The sequence below is a fragment of the Triticum aestivum genome, chromosome 4A (genome assembly GCF_018294505.1).
Source record: "Triticum aestivum cultivar Chinese Spring chromosome 4A, IWGSC CS RefSeq v2.1, whole genome shotgun sequence".
NCBI classification, from domain to species: domain Eukaryota; kingdom Viridiplantae; phylum Streptophyta; class Magnoliopsida; order Poales; family Poaceae; genus Triticum; species Triticum aestivum.
This window is the reverse complement of record NC_057803.1, coordinates 616,313,169-616,332,480: the sequence shown is the minus strand read 5'-3', so window position 1 is coordinate 616,332,480 and position 19,312 is coordinate 616,313,169. Positions and strand designations below refer to the sequence as shown.

General features: G+C 48.7%; 1 protein-coding gene across 1 annotated transcript; it reads left to right on the top strand.

The window, feature by feature from the left end:
- The first annotated feature begins 11,891 nt into the window (after positions 1-11,891).
- LOC123084076 (aspartokinase 2, chloroplastic) lies at positions 11,892-16,921 on the top strand. Its single transcript, XM_044505868.1, has 13 exons — positions 11,892-12,026; positions 12,157-12,280; positions 13,721-13,875; positions 13,985-14,077; positions 14,346-14,441; positions 14,916-15,043; positions 15,209-15,317; positions 15,410-15,500; positions 15,587-15,699; positions 15,735-15,749; positions 15,850-15,966; positions 16,113-16,175; positions 16,316-16,921. The coding sequence occupies exons 1-13, from the start codon at positions 11,898-11,900 to the stop codon at positions 16,919-16,921; spliced, it is 1,839 nt and encodes a 612-aa protein (XP_044361803.1). The 5' UTR covers positions 11,892-11,897.
- The last annotated feature ends 2,391 nt before the right edge of the window (positions 16,922-19,312 follow it).

Sequence of the window (19,312 nt, the reverse complement as noted above, 5' to 3'; positions counted from 1 at the left end):
GTGCCTGTAACCCTGCTCATACCAAACTTGAGGATTCGCACCTGATCCTCCTTAGACGGAAAATCAACTTTGTAAGACGTATCATTTAGCTTGAGCAACGACAACTGAAAATTACCCCGAGCGAGTTCCCGCAGCTGCTGAATAATTTGCGCCTTGGTCAACGGTCCATGAACTACCTTCACCACCCCTGGGAAAGAAGTCTCTATCGCTGGTGCCAAAGGTGCCACTCTGGGAGACTCGAAGAACATCAACTCCGAGCAGCAGACCCCGTAAATCTGAACAGAAGGCTTAGGCCCAAGCATAAGAGGACACTCGGCAGCAGTATGCTTAGGTTTCCGGCACAGGTCACATAATTCCGCAGTGCACTCAGCCATAAAGTGTCCCGTGTCACCACAGCGAAAACAAGTTAGCTTCTTCTTCTTTGCCGCCCACTTGGACAACTTGTCAGCCTCAGATTTGTCCGTACCATGCTCAGAAGCAGAATCACCAGTCTGCATGGGCTCCGGCAACGTAACTTCGGCCAGAGTTTGAACCATCTCCACCGCCACCTGCGGTAGATTCGATCCACCGTCAGCCACCTCCGTCTCAACCGTAGTCTTCGGATGCCTTGGCTGATAGAAACGTCTGTTCCCGCCCCGCCCTCCGCGGAAACGACCCCGGAAAGAGCGGTTATTGGGGCCAACCGCACCCTCCACGAAGTTGCCGGGCGGTCCTTGGAAACCCCGGTTGGCATTGCCGTCATCCCCACGGCCACCGCCGGTAGACGAAGAGCCCCGATGCAGCCCAGAGCCATAAGCATCATATCCATCATCGCCCCACTGTCCTCGCGGAGGATTACGATCATCCCCCGCAGACGCCCCCGCCCCACGGCCGTACGTGCCATGGCCAGTGCCACCGCGTCCACCCGCCATCTGCCTCGGCCACGGCCGTTGGGTCGGCTATGGCTCGGCCCTTGGCGGCGGTGGTGGCGCAGCCCTAGGCTAGGGAGGCGGAGGAGGCGCGGCCTTAGGCGGCTGGGCCACCCTAGCCGGAGGCGGAGGAGGCGCTCCCCGAGGTGGCGGCGGAACGACCCGTGGGGGAGGCGCCGCACGAGCGGGGCCCGGCGCGGCAGCAGTCGCAGCCGGAGGAGCGGAAGCCCCCGCGGCCCTGGCCGGGTTCCTCACCACCGGCGCAGCCCGCGGCGGAGGTGGCTTGGGCGGCATCTCCGCCGGACGGGAACCAGGTGACGGGTGCCGTCCAACGTCGGCGAGTGCTGGGGAGAAACGGCGCAAGGAAGCCGAAGGGAAGCCGACCCTCCCACGACGGCGAACCCTAGCGGCAACGAAGAGAGAGGGGGAGGTAGATCGTGCATGCAGGGGCGATCGGTCCGAGGCCTCCTCATGCACGTCGCCCACACCCGTCGCTACGCAAACCTGGCCAGCCCTCTGGGCCTCTAGCCCAGTACTAGCCAGGCCCGCATCGCGAGCACTCTCAGGCGGCCCACCTGTGCCCAAAAGAGCATTTAAACGCTCAGATCTGGCCGCCCGAATGTCACACGCAGCGGCCACCGTCGGCGATCGTTGTGACACCATACGACCACCTTTCTTCTTTCTCCGAGTCACTCTCGTCCAGCACTCGGGACGAAAAAAATCAGACAACGTGATAGCCGGCGGCCCCTCCTTCGGCAAAGGTCCACTCCATGGTTTCACTTTCGACTTCTGGGAAGGAACCGGAGTACCGAACAAAACAGATTTCTTACTACTCACCAAAGGTTTAGGCACCAAGGTAGATGTAGCCACACCAAGCGTAGTTGGTGGCCGAACCGTCGTTTCCGGTGGATCATCATCGTCTTCATCCTCATCAGCAAGAATCCAGAAACGTCCTCCAACCCGCTGCGTAGGCTTGGGTCCGTCGGCGTCCTCCGTAAGATCCACTACATCAAGTTGCTCGTCGCAATCCATGGGTGCCTGCACACACTCAAGAACCTCGATATGGAAAAAATCGATTATTAAACGCTTACCGATCGCAAGCTCTTCATCAACATTGAGATGTCGTCCGGCCAAAATATCTCCATCTTCATCCCTGATCGTCATCCAACGAGACGGATGCGAGTAGATCAAGCCATTGATCCATCGCCCCGCCTCCCTATCATCTTGAAAACGCACACACCATTTCGTAGGATGCAAAAAGTTCCAATCCCGATCCGCCGATGAGGGAACTCGAGGGGAAGGCGGGGAAGGGAGTAGATCAGGCGCCGCTGCAGAAACAACCACGAGCGCCAGCTGCAGATCATCAAGAAGTGGCGGATCCGGTGACAACCGCAGATGCGGCGGCGGCGGAAGCACCTCCCCGCAAGGCAGGTCTGCCGTGCGGCGCGGCGGTGGGGAACACCCCCTCCCGTTGGCCCCCAATCCATCCCCATCGGCTATCGAGAGGGGCGGCGGAGGTTCCGGCAGGATTGGCAGCGCCGGGGACGCGCGCCTGTCGCCCACCGAGTCGCCCACCCGTGACACCTACCCGTGACATGTCCATTCAGGACAAACGCAGCGACCTTGAATAATGGTGAGATCATGCTTAGTAGCGTGGGTGAGGCGAGGTGTGAGATCAAATGTTAGCAGCGGTAGAGAAAGCACCCGAGAAGACGCATTAGGTCTCATGAAGTGACAACAAAGACCAGTGAATTGGGTGGCTAGTGTTGGATTGTGCTGTGGGATCCAAAGATCAGCAAGAACGAAGTAGAGGTGCCACTACCAATAATCACCTTGGTGATGGAGTGAAGCAAGGGGGGGGGGGGGGTCCTTTGGCGATGTCTCAACAAACAACAGTACAGAGGCGGCCCAAGTCGCCCAGATCACGAGAGGTGGTCTAAACATAGGTAGTAGATATGGGATTCTGAGCAGCCATTGGGATGTCCATGTGAACCTTAAGAAGATGTTTTACAAGTAGGCATTGGTTGAGCTGGTGTAAAGAAGGGAAGCCAAGGCCCTAGTGAGAAAACGACGTACAAACAATATCCCACGCAAACTTGAATTGACCCCCAATTATATTTTCTTACCTCGCCCAAACGAAGGCCCGACAACGTCTATCTATTTCCTAAACCGTACGAAGCGGAAGCAGAAGCAGAAGAGCACCATTGTATAGATTGGAAGCGCATGAAGGGAGGCACGAACCGTAATGGCACGTCTGGCCACAGATAGGAGGAGACCGCGCCTACCTGCCAACCTGCGGTCCACTTTGCCATTGATGAAAAAGAACGCAGATAGGGTGGTAAGACAAGAGAAGACCAATCTAACTTTTAAACGCTTCTCTCCCATCTAAAACGAGGTCGACAATATGGCGGTGCGTGAGACCTCTACGTGTATCTGGTAGAGGGTGCAACATCTTGTGCTCCTACCACTTCCTCAACCTCACACGGCTATGTTGCCGGCCACATCGGGGCTCATCGACGGTGGGGGCAGCGACTAAGATCAATCCGCTCGAACCTGGCGTTGGTGATGGAAACAAAGGTGGGCAAAGGGTGGGCAGGGACTGATTCCAGTGCCCTACTTTGACATTGTTTTTTGGCCGGTGGGACCCATCTGGCAGGGCCGCTCTGAAGCCAAAGTCCGCTAGGTAATGAGCGACCTTATTACATGATCTTTTACAGAAAGTAAATTGAAAAGCATCAAAGGATGCATAACAGAGACTACGAGCTTCCCGCAGCAGGACTCCAATGGTAGACAAATCATGCTGGCCGGAATTAATGGCATTGACCAGCTGTAGTGAATCTGATTCAAAAATCACATGGTGGATGCCCATCTCACTAGCAGCTTCAATTGCTTTAACATAAGCAGTAGCTTCAGCTTGTAACGGCGTGGCCACATGCTCCAGCTTGCCGGCACAAGCAGCAACAAACTCACCTTGGCTTGCCCGGGCAACACAGCCCCATGCTCCACGCCCCTCCTCCAGGTAAAAGGCAGCATCAAGATTGATTTTCACAACACCCTCACCTGGCTTACACCATATTGGCTCAGGGGCCGCATTTGCATCTGTCACTTCTGTAGCCATAGTTCGACGCCACTCATCAAAAAATCGTCTAATGCTGTAGGCCACCGCTTTATACGCCTTCAAATTATCTCCCTGGTTCACCCTATTTCTTGTATTCCACCAGTCCCAGAGCAAGCAAAACACTAAATCCCTCCGATCAGGTGTAAGCAGCCAGATTTGATCAAACATTGCCATCGGATTAGTACAATCAATCAAGGCAATTCTGACATCCTCAAGCTATAATTCTCTCCAAACTTGCTTGACCTTCTTGCATTTTAGGAACAGGTGGCCACCATCCTCATCTAGTCTCATACACACAGGACATTTTGTGTCAAGATCAACATGTTTCCTCTTTATGTTCATACGCAGTGGAAGAGAATTCTTCGCTAGCCGCCAAAGGAACATTCTAACTTTAGGTGGAAGGTTCAGGCTCCAGAATCTATTCCATCTCTGCGAGACAAATGGCACAGGCATAGACGAACTAGCATCTCTGTGATGGATTTCCTCCCTCAACCTGATCGCCAAATGATACGCAGATTTCACTGTAAAAATTCCTTTAGGCTCATAGTGCCATGCTGGAAGATCATCCATCCCAGACTTAACCGGGATCGCTAGAATCTGCTTTGCATCCTCTGCACAAAATAGATCAGTGACGAGCTCCTTGTCCCAAGTTTCTGTTGCAGAGTCCATGAGGTCACTGACCTTGTCTACCAGAACATTTCCACGGCTCGTTTGGGGTCTCCTAGAAGTGCCCCTGGGGATCCATGGATCCTCCCATATGCGTACATTTTCTCCCGTACCGATCCTCCATACTAAGCCTTGTTTCAAGAGCTCAATGCCTTTCAGGATGCTACGCCATGTGTATGACATATCCCTTGTAATTTCTGCTTCAAGAACAGAACAATTCGGAAAGTAGCGCGCCTTCAGTACCCGAGCACAGAGAGTATTTGGTTCCTGCAGCAATCGCCAACCCTGACGAGCTAACATTGCTATGTTAAACGTATGCAGATCCCTGAAGCCGAGTCCTCCCTCCTTCTTCGACTTCGTGAGCTTGTCCCACCCGATCCAGTGACATCGGTCCCAATTTTCCTGATTGCTCCACCGGGTGTTAAGTTGGCTGCATGCTTTTTTTCATTAAAGTTGTAGCGTGCATGCCATATGGGCATGTACTTTTAATATAGTATGTATTATGTAATACTGATACTCAAAGTACCGAAGTGTTATTCTCAAAAAGAAAAAAAAACTAACTATAGGTTTTTTAAACTAACGAAGGCAGTACCGTTAAGTTGCTTAATCTTAACGCGGCTTGGCTGATCCCGCATCTCTACCGCCTAACTACGTCGGGGATATCGACGGTAATGCAACTTTTGTTCGCATTATCTTTTTCTTTACCAGGAAGTAACCCCATGTCCTTGTGTTCAGACTCGAGCGCAAATCAAAAGTAGAGGGACCATGGAGTGCCGCCCTGGTTTCTTCGCCTTGTTGTGCTCTCTTGCTTTTTCCTCCTCCGCACCGCGGCATCCTCTTAAGCCTTCGACTAGCTAGATGGAAGCTTGTTAGCAATCCGGTCAGTTGAACATTATCACCTCGCCATTTATTTTGTTTTTGACATGGTAGCGTGCTTCTTGTACTTTGTTCAAAAACCTAATAAAACGCGGTTGTGATAAAATCAAGTGTCTAAAGATTGCTGATGCAGAGAGTTAACTTTTTGAACTCGGATCCATATAAATTTATAATTAAAAAAATTAACAAAAAGGGCATATATGTGCTTGTGTGTGTCGTACTTTTGTGCTACAGTTTGTGCTCCATGTGGATGCGTCGTGTATTTGTGTGAGAGGACTAGCAAATTTTATATCTAGAGAAAATTATGGAGACCGTATTATGACAATTTTGTGTTTGCGTTTTGCGTCGGCGATTTCTATAGCCATATAAAGCGTGTCTCATATGCGTAATGGATGATGTCCACTTCCACGTACATCACCCCGTACTTGCATGGCGTCAGCATCAGTGTCGGCATCAGCGTCACCGTATCTTCCTATGGGTAGCCCGCCTCATAGGGCAGGTAAAGACGACCGATAAAGAGAAAAATTGCGCCTTCGACGACGACCGATACAAGAATCGTTGACGCGGGCACACGTCCCTTTTATCAATCGAAAGCTAAAAGCCACGATAACATGTCTCTGGCTGCATGCACACGCCGCCGATCAGGCCGCGTTCCCACCTTCCTCCACTGCCGCCCTTGAGTCACTTTTTCCGGCACCAGCAAGGCACGATGCACTAGGGAAGGGAAGGTTTTCGTCGGCAAGGTACGTGAAATTGCCGGCGAGGCATCTCTTCGCGCCGACTGACGAATCTCAAGAGGTTGCATGGGCGTGGCTCCAAGACCTTTTTAATTCTCTTTATCCGGATTGAACATACCGTCCGTTCTAAGTGGTCGGTGTAGCGATTCCATGGAGATTGTGTGCATCTTTTTGTGAACAGTGGTATAGTCCCCCGGACTTCTATTACCTTCGTCTCAAATTAGTTGTCTTATATTTGTCTAGATACGGATGTACCTAAACACGTTTTAGTGTTAGACAAATTTACAACAATTAATTTGGACGAAGGTAAGGTTGTATGAGCATGAAAGTACATTTTACTTCAGGACCCGCTATGAAAATAGAGTTATAGAACAGTCCCGATGTTTCACAAAATAGTCGTCCTCCACTTCCCCGACATCGCCATGGCCATGGCTGACGACACTGCCAACATGGATGCTACTGATTCATGCTATTTGTTATTACCATAGATATTCATGTGTCAGGATTTTTTGTTGTTACCATAGATATTCATATTCTATGCTTAGTACTTGCTTACATGTTTAGATATTCATTGTACATATGGTGTCCCGATATGGTTGGTGCGGATATGGTCATTATTATAGTTTGCCGATCGCGATCTGGTCGCTTTATTTTATTTTCTCTCGCCTATGCATAACTTTGGCCTTATAGGACTTTGCTATTGGTTGGTATGTTTTTGTGTGTGTGGGTTGGTGTTGGTTGTGTGCATTCTAGCTATGCAAAGGTCAGGTGTCTGCTCTTTGTGTTATATATCTTCTTAATGCTCCATTCTGAGCTAATAAAATCCACCCTTTGTCGAAAAATCAGTATGAGCTTAATGTTGCCATTGCTATCATAATGATTTATTTATGGATTACATTAACTAGATTATTGCTAATATATCCTACATTTGATTCACAAGAATTTGAAAACACAGGCAATGTATGATTGAAGTGGCATGCCCACTAGAATCCTATAGAATTAGCAAACCATATGTTTGATATCATAGAAAAAGCAAAAAATTAAAAATAAAATAGAAAGAGTTTGGAGTGGATGTTAGATTTCCTATAAAATACGAAATGTGATATAAATGATTCCTTAGAGAGAAATAGGATCCAAGCCTACAAATCTAAGGACCAAGATAAGATTTTATATTTGGGGGGACTTAGTCTAATCTCTGAAAATCCTATGAAATTCGCTTGAATAAAGGAGCCCTGAATTAACTGAATATAATTATAACACTAATATGAACAAAAAAATCAGTGATACAGATATAACACGTTTGTTTCACACACAAAAAAAGAGACATAGATATAACACGTTTGCGTGCGAATAGGATCAAGACCTTTCTCTGTTTCCAGATATATGCCAACTAAGACGTTGCTCACTGTCACGAACTATAAAGACATGGACCGATTTCAGACCTGCTGATTTGTGTTTTGTCTTCTTGTTGGTTTGGATAAGCCGAGAGAACTCCTGTCGGCGGCTGACCACTTTTCTTCTTTCCTTCTCTAAAATAAAATTGAACGTAATTAATGCCCAGCCGCACACGGCACTCCACAAACTGTCCAACTCAAAGCAGCCGCGTGGATACTTACAGCGAGATTGTGCATTCGGCTCATAGACTTTTACCCTTTTCCTTCTTTATAGCTTGTCCCTCAAGCATCTATAACCGGATACATCAAATCTCACCTCTCAAATATCTCAGACACATACAAGCATGTCCATGAAATCGGACAAACCTCAAAATTTTGTTTGCACAACGGATACCTCAATTAACAAACCTCAAATCCTATAATAAACACATACAACGTAAACTATCTCTACCAAGATTTTTTTTCAAGCTACTATATCAGCACATGTCATCGGACTATCAAAAATTGATAAGTTCTGCCTACACTGACAAGTTCTACCTACATAGTAACTATAGACAAAGATCATCCACGACTTCCCTTTCCAACGCCCTCACCATCTTTCTCCCGAAAGTAGCATTCGTAAATGCAATATGGATCAAGCCGAATCTGCTCATCGCAGGAGCTCCAAGACCCGTTGATGTCCTCCTAGTCCTTTTTTGAGGGCAGACCGACCATGACACGGACCGCCCCGTTTTGCTCTCCGGCGAGGGCGCGCGTGTTCCTCCTCTGTCGCTTTTGTACGATGCGGGCAAGGATGGCTTCCTCCTCTGCGGCAGCGTGCGCCGCCGCATCTCTTGCCTCCACCTCGCTATGTCGGTAGTCAGGCGGGCCTGCCATCCGCATACTCTCCTTCTTATGGCGGGCACACCATTCCCTGTAGCACTCATGCACCGGCAGACTGGAGATGGGGATGGCTGACGGACCGCGAGCCTCCAGCCTCGTCGTCCGAGCGTCTGTTGCACCATCGTAATGCATTCGCACAGAACAGATTCCGGTGTCGATCAAGCGCACTCCCTCCGGCAAAGGCAGAGGGCAATGCAGACGACCATAGCCTCTTCCATCCTGCATGAGACGACACCCAGTCGGCGGATCCAGAGTGGTTGGAGTCAGATCCGCTACCTGCCATGCTGGAGAGGGCCAGAGATCCCCGGAAAGGAGCTTGGAGGCGGAGTGGAGTGGAGTAGACTGGCTAGGGTTTGGTTCAGGGATCGAATGCAGACGAATATATGTGGAGTCGGGGTGGGCCAATGTGGACCAGATTAGACGTGGCGGATGGACCCTGGCGTGCCCGGGCCTGCCCATGTCCATACCAGATTTGAGCTGGATATGAGGGGTGTCGGTCAGCCCGTGCGTATGGGCCGATATGGTGGCGCATCCGTCTGAGTCGCATTTTTTTGATCGTGATCTGCTTCCACAAACTTTGTTGAGCAACCATACATTTGTCATTCGCTATCGACCAGCGTCACTGGCATTGCCATTGCGCACCACCTCCGCAAAGCCACACTGCAACAAAGAATCATCGCTACCTACCGAAATGCATCATCTTCACCCAAACAGGATACTGGAGAGACATGGAAGCGTCAATTGCAGCGTAAATCTGACATCAACCACTAGTCTCCCTAGCCAATCCAACTCCAAAACGATGCTCCCTAGAGAGAAGAACAACATCAATAATATTAACGTCCTGTTTGAGATTACCTAGACCTATGGTTCCCCTGAGCAATAAGAGCAGGTGCGCGAGACAGGCACCAACGGCTCCTTCATCAATATCCGAGCAAGCTTTTGCCGACCATCTCACCTCTACTAGGGGCGCTTTAAGGGGCTCGAACACCCCCCCCCCCTCCAGGGTTACAATTTTATTACTACCAGTCTGAAGTCCTAAACAACCACTTGCCAGCCCAGCCCAAAATACATGTTCGCACGACACAGGCCGCCCCCTCCCCCTCTATTTTCTTTCAAGATTTGCAGTAGCCTCGCAAACCCTGGCTAACTAGCCACGTCGCAACCACATCCATGCACCTCCTTGTGTTATTATTGAGTAAGCTTTAGCCGAATAAAAAGGCGTCTGCTACAAATTAACCAGTTGATTTCCTGGGGAAATCAGTCGGGTTGCGGGCCGTAGGATTCATCCCCTCATACCCGTTGGATATGGTCAACACATCGTACTGGGCCTTATTATCTCATCACAGCCGCAACAAAAAGCAATGACCATGTCGCCGAGGGGAAGCAGAGCCGCCTGACTCGCACAAGGAGCCGCGCCCCCTCGCCAGCAGCGCAGTGACGCTCCACCGACGGGCGCAGGCAAAGCTTCATTGCAGCACCTCGACGGCGGCCGCATGCTTCGCCGTAGGGCCCCGCCGCGCGGTGATGCTCCATCGCAGCACCGGCTGTCGTCGCTTCTCCCATCGCCGCACCCGTTGGCCGCCAGCGAAGCTTCAGTGAAGCACCGCCACTTGCGGTGGTGCTCCATCGCAGCATCCTAACAGTCGTCGCATGCTTCACTGCAACGTCCCGCCGTGTGGGTGTTGCTCCATCGCAGCACCCGATGGCCGCCAGTGAAGCTTCGGTGCAGTGCCGCCACCAGTGCGGCGATCCTCCATCGCAGACCGTCTGCCTCCTTCCTAGCGTAGCAGCTCCATCACAGTGCCCCACGATGTGCCAGCGGCTTCACTGCAGCACTCCCCCCTGCAGTAATGACCTGGTTGTGTGACGGCAGGACACAAGCTATCGGAGCAGAGACATGGTGAGATCCACGAGCTGGAGAAAAAGGTAGGGGATGAAGCAGAGGGGAAAACGTGTGGTCTGTGTGACATGTGGTTCGTGCAAAGGGATAAGGAGAGTGGAGAGTGGTGCGTGGGGCCAGCACGACACATGTCGAGCACAAGGAGCGGTTTATGGGAGGAAGAAATCAACCGATTGAAAGCAAACATTTTCCAAATAAAAATCGTTGAGATATCAATTCCTTTTTCAAACCACTCGAGAAAATGATTTCCCACATTGACGACATATCTTGTTGCAATAAAAAGGAAGTAAGGAAACCGGTGTGTTAGAATAAAAGGAAGGAACCCGCAAAAAAAAGGAAGGAAAGAGTGACAAAGGGCAAAGCATATTAATAATTAGAAGAAAAAAAAAAGGAGTAACGATGGGGATTTTTTTCCTACTAGTTCAGTAGTATACTCGCTTCGGGCTCGGACATGAAACGGGCGGACCGTCATCGGGATAAAACAGGGAGCTGAGCGATCAGCAAGCGCTGCGAAATATACAGACTCTCGCAGTCGCACTGCCCTCCTTCCTCTTCAAGGCCGCCTCCGTCGACTAGCCGGCCAGCCCAATGCTGGTTACTAGGAGCGAGCTTCAGAACCTGACGCCGCAGTTGCAGGATCCTGGGGACGATCTCAACCAGGTCAGCCTTCTCCGCCACAGGGTCGACACCGGGGAGTCGTTCCCGGCCGACAGCTTCATCCGAGAGGCGGATGTATGCTCGGCCGCCCCCGCGGACCTCATCCGCGACCATGCTCTGGGCACGGACCTCGGGGAGGTGGGGTACTTCTGCAGCCCAGCAGTTTACCACCACATCCCGGGTGCGCGGAGGCGAAAGCTCAACGTCGGCAGCGCCGGCGCCGGTGACAACTGTCAGTGGCACCCGGAGACGGGAAAGTTGCCCATCCTAGGCCCGGACGAGAAACCCGTTGGGGCGTACAAGCGCAAGCTCTCGTACGTGCTCAAGGTCAAGAACCCGCCTGGTTCCGCAAAACCGTATGGAAGGAAAAGTCTTGGCTGGATCATGGTCGAGATTGGGCTCGAGCAGCAGCAGGCCGGCGAGCAGCTGGTGCTCTGCAAGGTGTACAAGTCACAGCGGCCTCGCTCGGACGCTGAAGCATCCACTACGGAAGCCTGCAGCGTGCCCGGCGGGGCCGGGGACAACGCATGTCCAGCGCCGCCGCCTGCTGCTGCTGCTCCTTCAAGTCCATCGTGTGATCACCAGGTAACGGAACGTAAAACGACGACATTAGGATACGATCTTCACTCCGCGGGCCCGGGGGTCGGCCGGAAGCCGCCTCTCTCCTTCAAGCATGGCACTCGGTGTAGGTCGATGGGAGGGAGCAGGGGTGGCGTGGCAATTGTGAAGAAGGCGTCGGCGGCGGCGGTGACCGTCGTGATGAAATTCGGAGGGTCGTTGACACGGTCGGCCGATCGGATGAAGGAGATGGCCAAGCTTGTCCTCAGCTTGGAAAATCCGGTGGTTGTTCTGTCCGCCATCAGGAACACCACCGACAACCTTCTCGAGGTAACTCTAACTCTAACTCTCTCTCTCCCTCTCTCTCTCTCTCTCTCTCTCTCTCTCTCTCTCTCTCTCTCTCTCACGGTAACTGTTAGCTGGATTGACGCATTACAGTGCATGCTAAATCTGAACGTAGGCTGCATGGAAGGCGCTGAGCTGCGGCTCCCAAGAGGTGAGCGAAATCCACGAGCTCGCCACGGTAAAGGAGCTGCAACTCAGGATGATCGGTGATCTTGGACTGCATAAGCCCATGTTTTCAGGTAGGTATATATACTACTAGTATGTTACGGCCGTTGTTTTTCGTGTATGTCTGTGTCGATACAAAAGAGTGCTGCTATGCCTATACATACGATGTTTGGAGTGCAGATTTTTGGAGGCCGAGCTCCAGTGAGCTCGGTATTTTGAAAAAAATCAAAAAGCGTATTTAAAGTTCTAAAAAAATCTGAAAAAAATATCATGAAAACTTATATGTATTCCGCAAGAACGTGTTAAATTTCGTCGAAAAATGTTGTGATTTGTAGGCTGTACAAAAGTAACAAATTTCTGGCCCAATAACAAAAATAAAAGGCCCATTAAAAAATGTATATTTGTCTTTTTCCTGTAGGTCACATGTAAACGTATAATACTGTGAAATTTTGCATATACATAGTATACATGTGCATGTGTGTTTAAAAAATAAATTTGGAATTTTTCGTGCTCCAGAAAAATAAAAAATGAAAACGAGCTCACTGGAGCTTGGCCTCCGATGGCATTTTCCGGTTTTTCATACTGCTTTTATACGATGCGGCACGGCGGCAGATCCGACCATACATGCATATGGCAAAATGCAGCAACCAGCAACCAAGGTCGGACACCAAGTACCGGATGTTCATGCAGTATTAACGGGTACAAAATTAACACACAATTAAGTGCATCATCATCCCCACAGATTCGTAATTATATTAGTGGCATGTTTCACTTCCACTTTCAACTGTTGTTGACCATGCCACTTATTGGTGGTCTCACTTTCCCCTCTCTCTTTTGGCTTATATTTTTGGTGACCCCAGTTGGACCCGGCCTCCAAAGTCACCAAAATGTCGTGCTTTCCCCAACAAACCTTGAGAGCCTGTCTCTAATGGCTGGTCCGGTCCTTCCTTCGATCTCTCCTCCAAGGCTCCAACACATCCTATCTCCTCTCTCCCTCCTGAGCCATCCTGCGCGGCGCTCCCAGGCATGGACGAGCTCGATGTCGGATGAAAACGCCGCGGCCATTTCAGTTTTCCAGCAGCGCGCAGCTCAATGTGACCATCAAGCCTTCTGTTCACAGATTCATCGGAGCGCCTCTCTTCCTGTGTTATATTATCTCTCACAGCGCAACTGGGAGCCTTACCTGGTAAGCAAAAAGGTCAGAGCACCTCCCTTTTGTGTGTTCAACAAGGACAACTTTTGTATGATACTCCCTCCGTTCCATAATTATTGTCGTGCTATATTTGCTTAGCGGCTTCACTCTAGTTTGTCTATTTCTATATCAGTAGATTGATCTCGATATGTAAGCAGAAGAAATTGGTAGTTCACCGTCCCCTCTGTTTTTTTTAATTCTGCGCTTTCTTTTTCTTCAGCTTACATATGTATGTTTTCCAGCACTATACAAGCTATGTTTTCCTCAGTCAAGCTATGTTTTGCAGCACTAACACTACCTTTCTCATTGTTAAACGAATCAGGTTCATTGGATGAGCTAGAAAACATTCTTATGGGCATTGCTATTATGAAAGAGCTGACCCCTAAGACACGAGATTACCTTGTTTCCTTTGGTGAACACATGTCTACAAGAATATTTTCTGCATATTTAAATAACTTTGGGGAAGGGTCACGGCAGGTACATACTCTTGTAACAAAAAAAAAATTGGGTCAACATACTCCTAGCGAATGCAATACATTAGTTGCTTGCATAAACCTTCTTTTTTGGTATTGTTGTTTTTGTCTAGATTCTAGACCCTTTTCGTGATCTACCTTTTCCTATTATGTCAAGATTTTTGTGTGCAGATGTGAAAGATAGTCAATTAGGTGATTTCCAAAATGTAAGTCAGTATCTTGCTGTGTACCATAGAAAAGTAACTACTGGACCAGAAAATGTGAACTTGCAATTTTGGCATTTATAGGAATAGTATTATTTTCTGACATCCATGTTTTTGCTTATTTGATCTATGGAACAGTAGACATTTTGTTGGCCACGCCAAGTTTTCTTTCTTACAATTGGAATGGAAACGTGAGCTCAAAACTTAAATTTAGTCAAATCAGCAAGTGAAACCTGGGGGCTAAATGGTGAAAATGTGTATGAAATTTCAGGAATGGGAATTGTATGCCGTCAATACTCGTCGAAAGGGTGGTAGTGATTTGACTGCCACTACTATCGGCAGAGACTTGGGATCAAGAGAAATCCAGGTATTTATCTAATCTGAATCAGTTACCTTTTGAAACTTGAAAGCCGTGTTGCCCTTGGAAACTCCCTTAGGCCCTAAGCTGCTTAACCATACAAGTTACAAAGCTACAAATCATCTATCCAGAAGCATTCTATTTGATAGGACCATTATGTTTCTGCGGTTGAGAAGTTGTCCATGTGTTCAACTTCAACCAAAGAAGTTTAGAAGTTACAAATAATAGGTTGTGCGGTGTCTCTGTACTCCTTTATATTTTTTAAATATGTTTCATTGTGTTCAACCAAAGAAGTCTAGAAGTTACAAATAATAGGTTGTGCGGTGTCTCTTTACTCATTTATACTTTTTATTAAATATGTTTCATTCTGTTCAACCAAAGAAGTTTAGAAGTTGCAAGTAAAAGGTTGTGCGGTGTCTCTGTACTCATTTATATTATTATATATTAAAAAATAGTATAACTGGCTCTCCTAATATGCAATAGGTATGGATGGATGTAGACGGTGTTTTGACGTGTGATCCTAATGTTTGTGCAAATGCAATACCACTGCCCCACTTGACTTTTGGTGAGGCTGCTGAACTTGGGTTGTTTGGTGCAAAGGTATTATCCCCATCCTTCTAATTTATATTTGTTTTGTGCATCAGGTGTTGGCTCGATAGTGAACATTATGTCATATATAAATTCTTTTGATATGTTACCAGAGTTACTTGTGATACTCGATGATTTAGCAAATCTGAAGCAATATTCTATTATTACCGTTAATCATTTTTACATCTGCAGTCAATGCAACAAGCAATGGAAGGTGGCATACCGGTTATAGTTAAGAACTTGTGCAACCCTCAAGCACGTGGCACCAAGATAGCTAAAACAAGATATATGAGCAAGGTTTGTTATATGAATATATTCCTAAATTACAATTAATCTTCCGTGTGTAGCAATTTTAATTGCTGGCCCTTAACCGTACAATTATTTTTCAGAATGTATTAACCAGCATTGTGTCGAGATCACAAATTACCATGCTGAACATAGAGAGCAGAAGGATCCTAGACCAGTCTGCTTTCTTAGCAACGTATCATAGCAATAGACTTGCATATTTTGGTTTATGTTTTGAGTTATATACATGACTATTGGTTGTCTGATTATAGTATTTGTGTAGTCATTCTCAACACTTGGAAATTTTGGCATATCATTCGATTGTGTGGCTATTAGTGACGGCAAGATCTCCTTGATAGTAATACCATCAAAGATGTCGAGTCATGAATTATTGGTAAACATCTGAATCATATTCCACTTTTAATTAAGTTATATTCCAACAACGTGTTCAGATACCCTTTTCTTGCCTATCTTACTATTATGTTATTCTATAATAAATATTGAACTCCTGGTTCATTCATTTGTCCTAATGATTTGGCAGGAGCTTGATAATGTAGCTGAAGAGCTTCAAAAGCTTGCAGTTGTTACTTGCCTACAAGACAGATCAGTCATCTCCCTGATAGGAAACAACACACAGATGTCGTCAACCATTTTTTTAAAGGTAAGAACCACAAATGTCGTCAATCAATGATTTTGGATTGTTACCACAACATTTAGGTTTGTATGAGGGAATGCTTATTATTATTTTATCCTGCCATGGGTCGATCACTTAGTATCTTATCATTCTTAATCGTTGCTACACGCCAGGCAGTCAATGTTCTACGGGGCATTAATGTTGATGTCCAGAAGTTCTCGCAGGGGTCGTCCGAGGTACATACATAACACTTCCACCAAAAATGAATATATATTTCTTTTTGTTTGTGCAATATCTCGCAAGGGTAGTTTTTTTTGCTCTTATCTGTTTAAAACAGATTGAACAAATGGTGAGTTGAACATTTGTGATTGCACAGGTGATGAAGGTGTCCTTAGTGGTCGCCGACAGCGAGACAAAACATTGTGTGCAAGTCCTTCATTCAGCATTTTTTGGGAATGTCTTTGTGCGAGAAGTCCAGGAAGTGGATCTGGAGCTTAATGGCTCCCAGGTGCAAGAGCCAGAGAACTCACCGCCGGTAGGAGCCAGCTCCAGCGACAAGAGAAAGACGGGTGACGAACATTTGGTGGCTCCACCAAACGTGCGTCAGAAACTGACGAGCACTGAGCCCGATGATCATATGGGGGTAACTGAACACCAGTGGTCCCTGGACGGCGATCCGATGGCCGTCGGAGGCGACAACATCAACAATCCTGAGGTTTTGCCCTCCAGAGGAGGGGAGCAATCCATTCCTCAACCCGCAACAGGCGATGTGCCTGACGAGGGGGCCGGAGAGGGTTTCTGGACGGAAACCATGATGTCTCAAGTGGAGCCGTTCATGGATAAGCTCTTCCCAACGTCGGAGTGGGACCCCACCAATAGTGGTCAATACGCATTGTTGTCAAATGTACCTCCGCCCCGTCGTGATGAGTCCATGGAAGATTTGACGTCCTTCGACGATTTCGACCCATTGTGGATGATATAAATGATGTAATTTAGACATGATGATGTACATGTTGTATGTATAGTATTGTAATGTCATGTAACTGTCTACGTACCATGGCCGACACCTTCGCTACCGCCATGTCGGCAACCATACTCGCTACCTCCAGCCAAAACTTCTTTTTATTCTACCTGTTTTCCACCCTACCCTACCAGCACCACGTAATGTTGGTTCTGCCGGTGCCACCAATAGCACCATAACTTATTTTCCACTCTACCTCTTTCCACACTAGTTGTGCCTTCCCTTCCATTCACACCGCTAGAATTATCAACTACATCTTGTTCAAAAGAGTAAATAGCATAAAACTACTACAATTTGGATTAGTGTTCCAAAAAACTACCAATTCTTTTCCGCGATAACTAACAAGTCAGGGGTCAGCTGTTTCAAAAAGCCTGACACGCGCATCGCTAGCGATTTAAAACGTTCTCTAACGACTTGGACCCACTGGTGAGGCCACGTGGCCCAACGCACTCACGGCGCGGCCGCTAACGACCGTTACATCGACCGGTCCGGTCGGAATCAAAGCCACTGGTCGGCCCCTTCCTCTCTCTCACTCTCTTGTCCCCTCACCCCATGCTCTCCTCTCTCTGGCCTAGATCTGGAGATGGCGGTGGCTAAGCCAAATGCCGGCAGCGGCGAGCCTTTGGGCCAAGGTGTTGGGAACGTTGCATGGAAAACAAAAAAAATTCTACGCACACGCAAGATCTATCCATGGAGATGCTTAGCAATGAGAGGGGAGAGTGTGTCTACGTACCCTCATAGACCGTAAGCGGAAGCGTTTAACAACGCGGTTGATTTAGACGAATTTCTTTGCGTTCCAACCGATCAAGCATCGAACGTACGGCACCTAGGTGGGGAGGGGGGGAGGGGAGGCACCCCAAGTAGGCTGAATCCTACTTGGAGTTCTCCCCCAAGTGGCGGCCCCCTTCCATATTTGGAGTGCGAGAGGAAGGAAAGAGGAGGTGGCGCTCCCTCCCCCTTTCCTTTTTCTCCTGAGCAGGGAAAGGCAGGAGGGGCCACCCCTCCCCTTTCCTTCCCCTAGGGCCGGCCAGCCAAGGGAAGGGGCGCACTAGCCCCCTTGTGGGCTGGTCTATCCCCCCCTTTGGCCCATAAGGCCCAAACACTTGTCGGGGGTGCCAGGAACCCCTTCCGGTGACCCGATAAGTACCCGGTTCACTCCAAAACTATTCCGGTGTCCGAATACCATCGTCCTATGTATCAGTCTTTACCTCTCGACCATTTCGTGACTCCTCGGCATGTCCGTGATCACATCCGGGACTCCTAACAACATTCGATCACCAAATCATATAACACTATATCGTCAACGAACGTTAAGTGTGCGGATCCTACGGGTTCGAGAACTATGTAGACATGACCGAGACACCTCTCCGGTCAATAACCAATAGAGGAACCTGGATGCCCATATTGGCTCCTACATATTCTACAGATATCTTTATCGGTCGAACCGGGTTACTTGCCCGAAGTTACCGACTATCTTTATGATGTGCATTATCGAGATGGCCCAGAGACACCTCTCCGATACTCGGAGTGGCAAATCCTAATCTCGATCTATGCCAACTAAACAAACTCCTTCGGAGATACTTGTAGAGCATCTTTATGATCACCCAGTTATGTTGTGACGTTTGATAGCACACAGGTATTCCTCCGATATTCGGGAGTTGCATAATCTCATAGTCGAAGGAATATGTATTTGACATTAAGAAAGCAATAGCAATAAACTGAACGATCAATATGCTAAGCTAATGGATGGGTCTTGTCCATCACAAGGTCGGCTCAATGGGAGCTCAAGTCCTCCGGGGCTAGATCATCGCGGTCTCGGCAACCGGAAAATCTCTCCTTCCCCATCACCGGTCGAGCAGACTATGAGTCCCACCGAGAACGGGCTGCCCGCCGTGGGAAGGAGAGGATAAGGGCTGTCGAGACCCGTATCGCGGCAGAAATGGCGGCGGCTGATGCGGCGGCACAGGCGGCCGCAGAGGAGGAAGCCATCTGCGCCCTCATTGTGAAGAAACTGCAGCGGAGGAACACGCACGCCTTCGCCTGAGAGCATAATCGAGCAGCCTGTGCCATGACCGGACTTCCACCGAAGGAGGAGAAGTAGGACAGCTCCGGCGATGAGCAGATCCGGCTCAATCCCTACTGCGTCTTTGACCCGTACTTCCGCGAGCAGGACATCATGGGCGCCAGGAAGGGCAAGGGCAGCCGTGGATGATCTCCACCATAGCCAAACATGCCAAATTTTGGTAGTCCGATGGCATGTTAGTAGTGATGGAGTAACCGGACGATGTGTGTAAAATACATCGACGTAGTTGCATGAGTTTGTATGGATTTGAGATATGATAATTGAGGTGT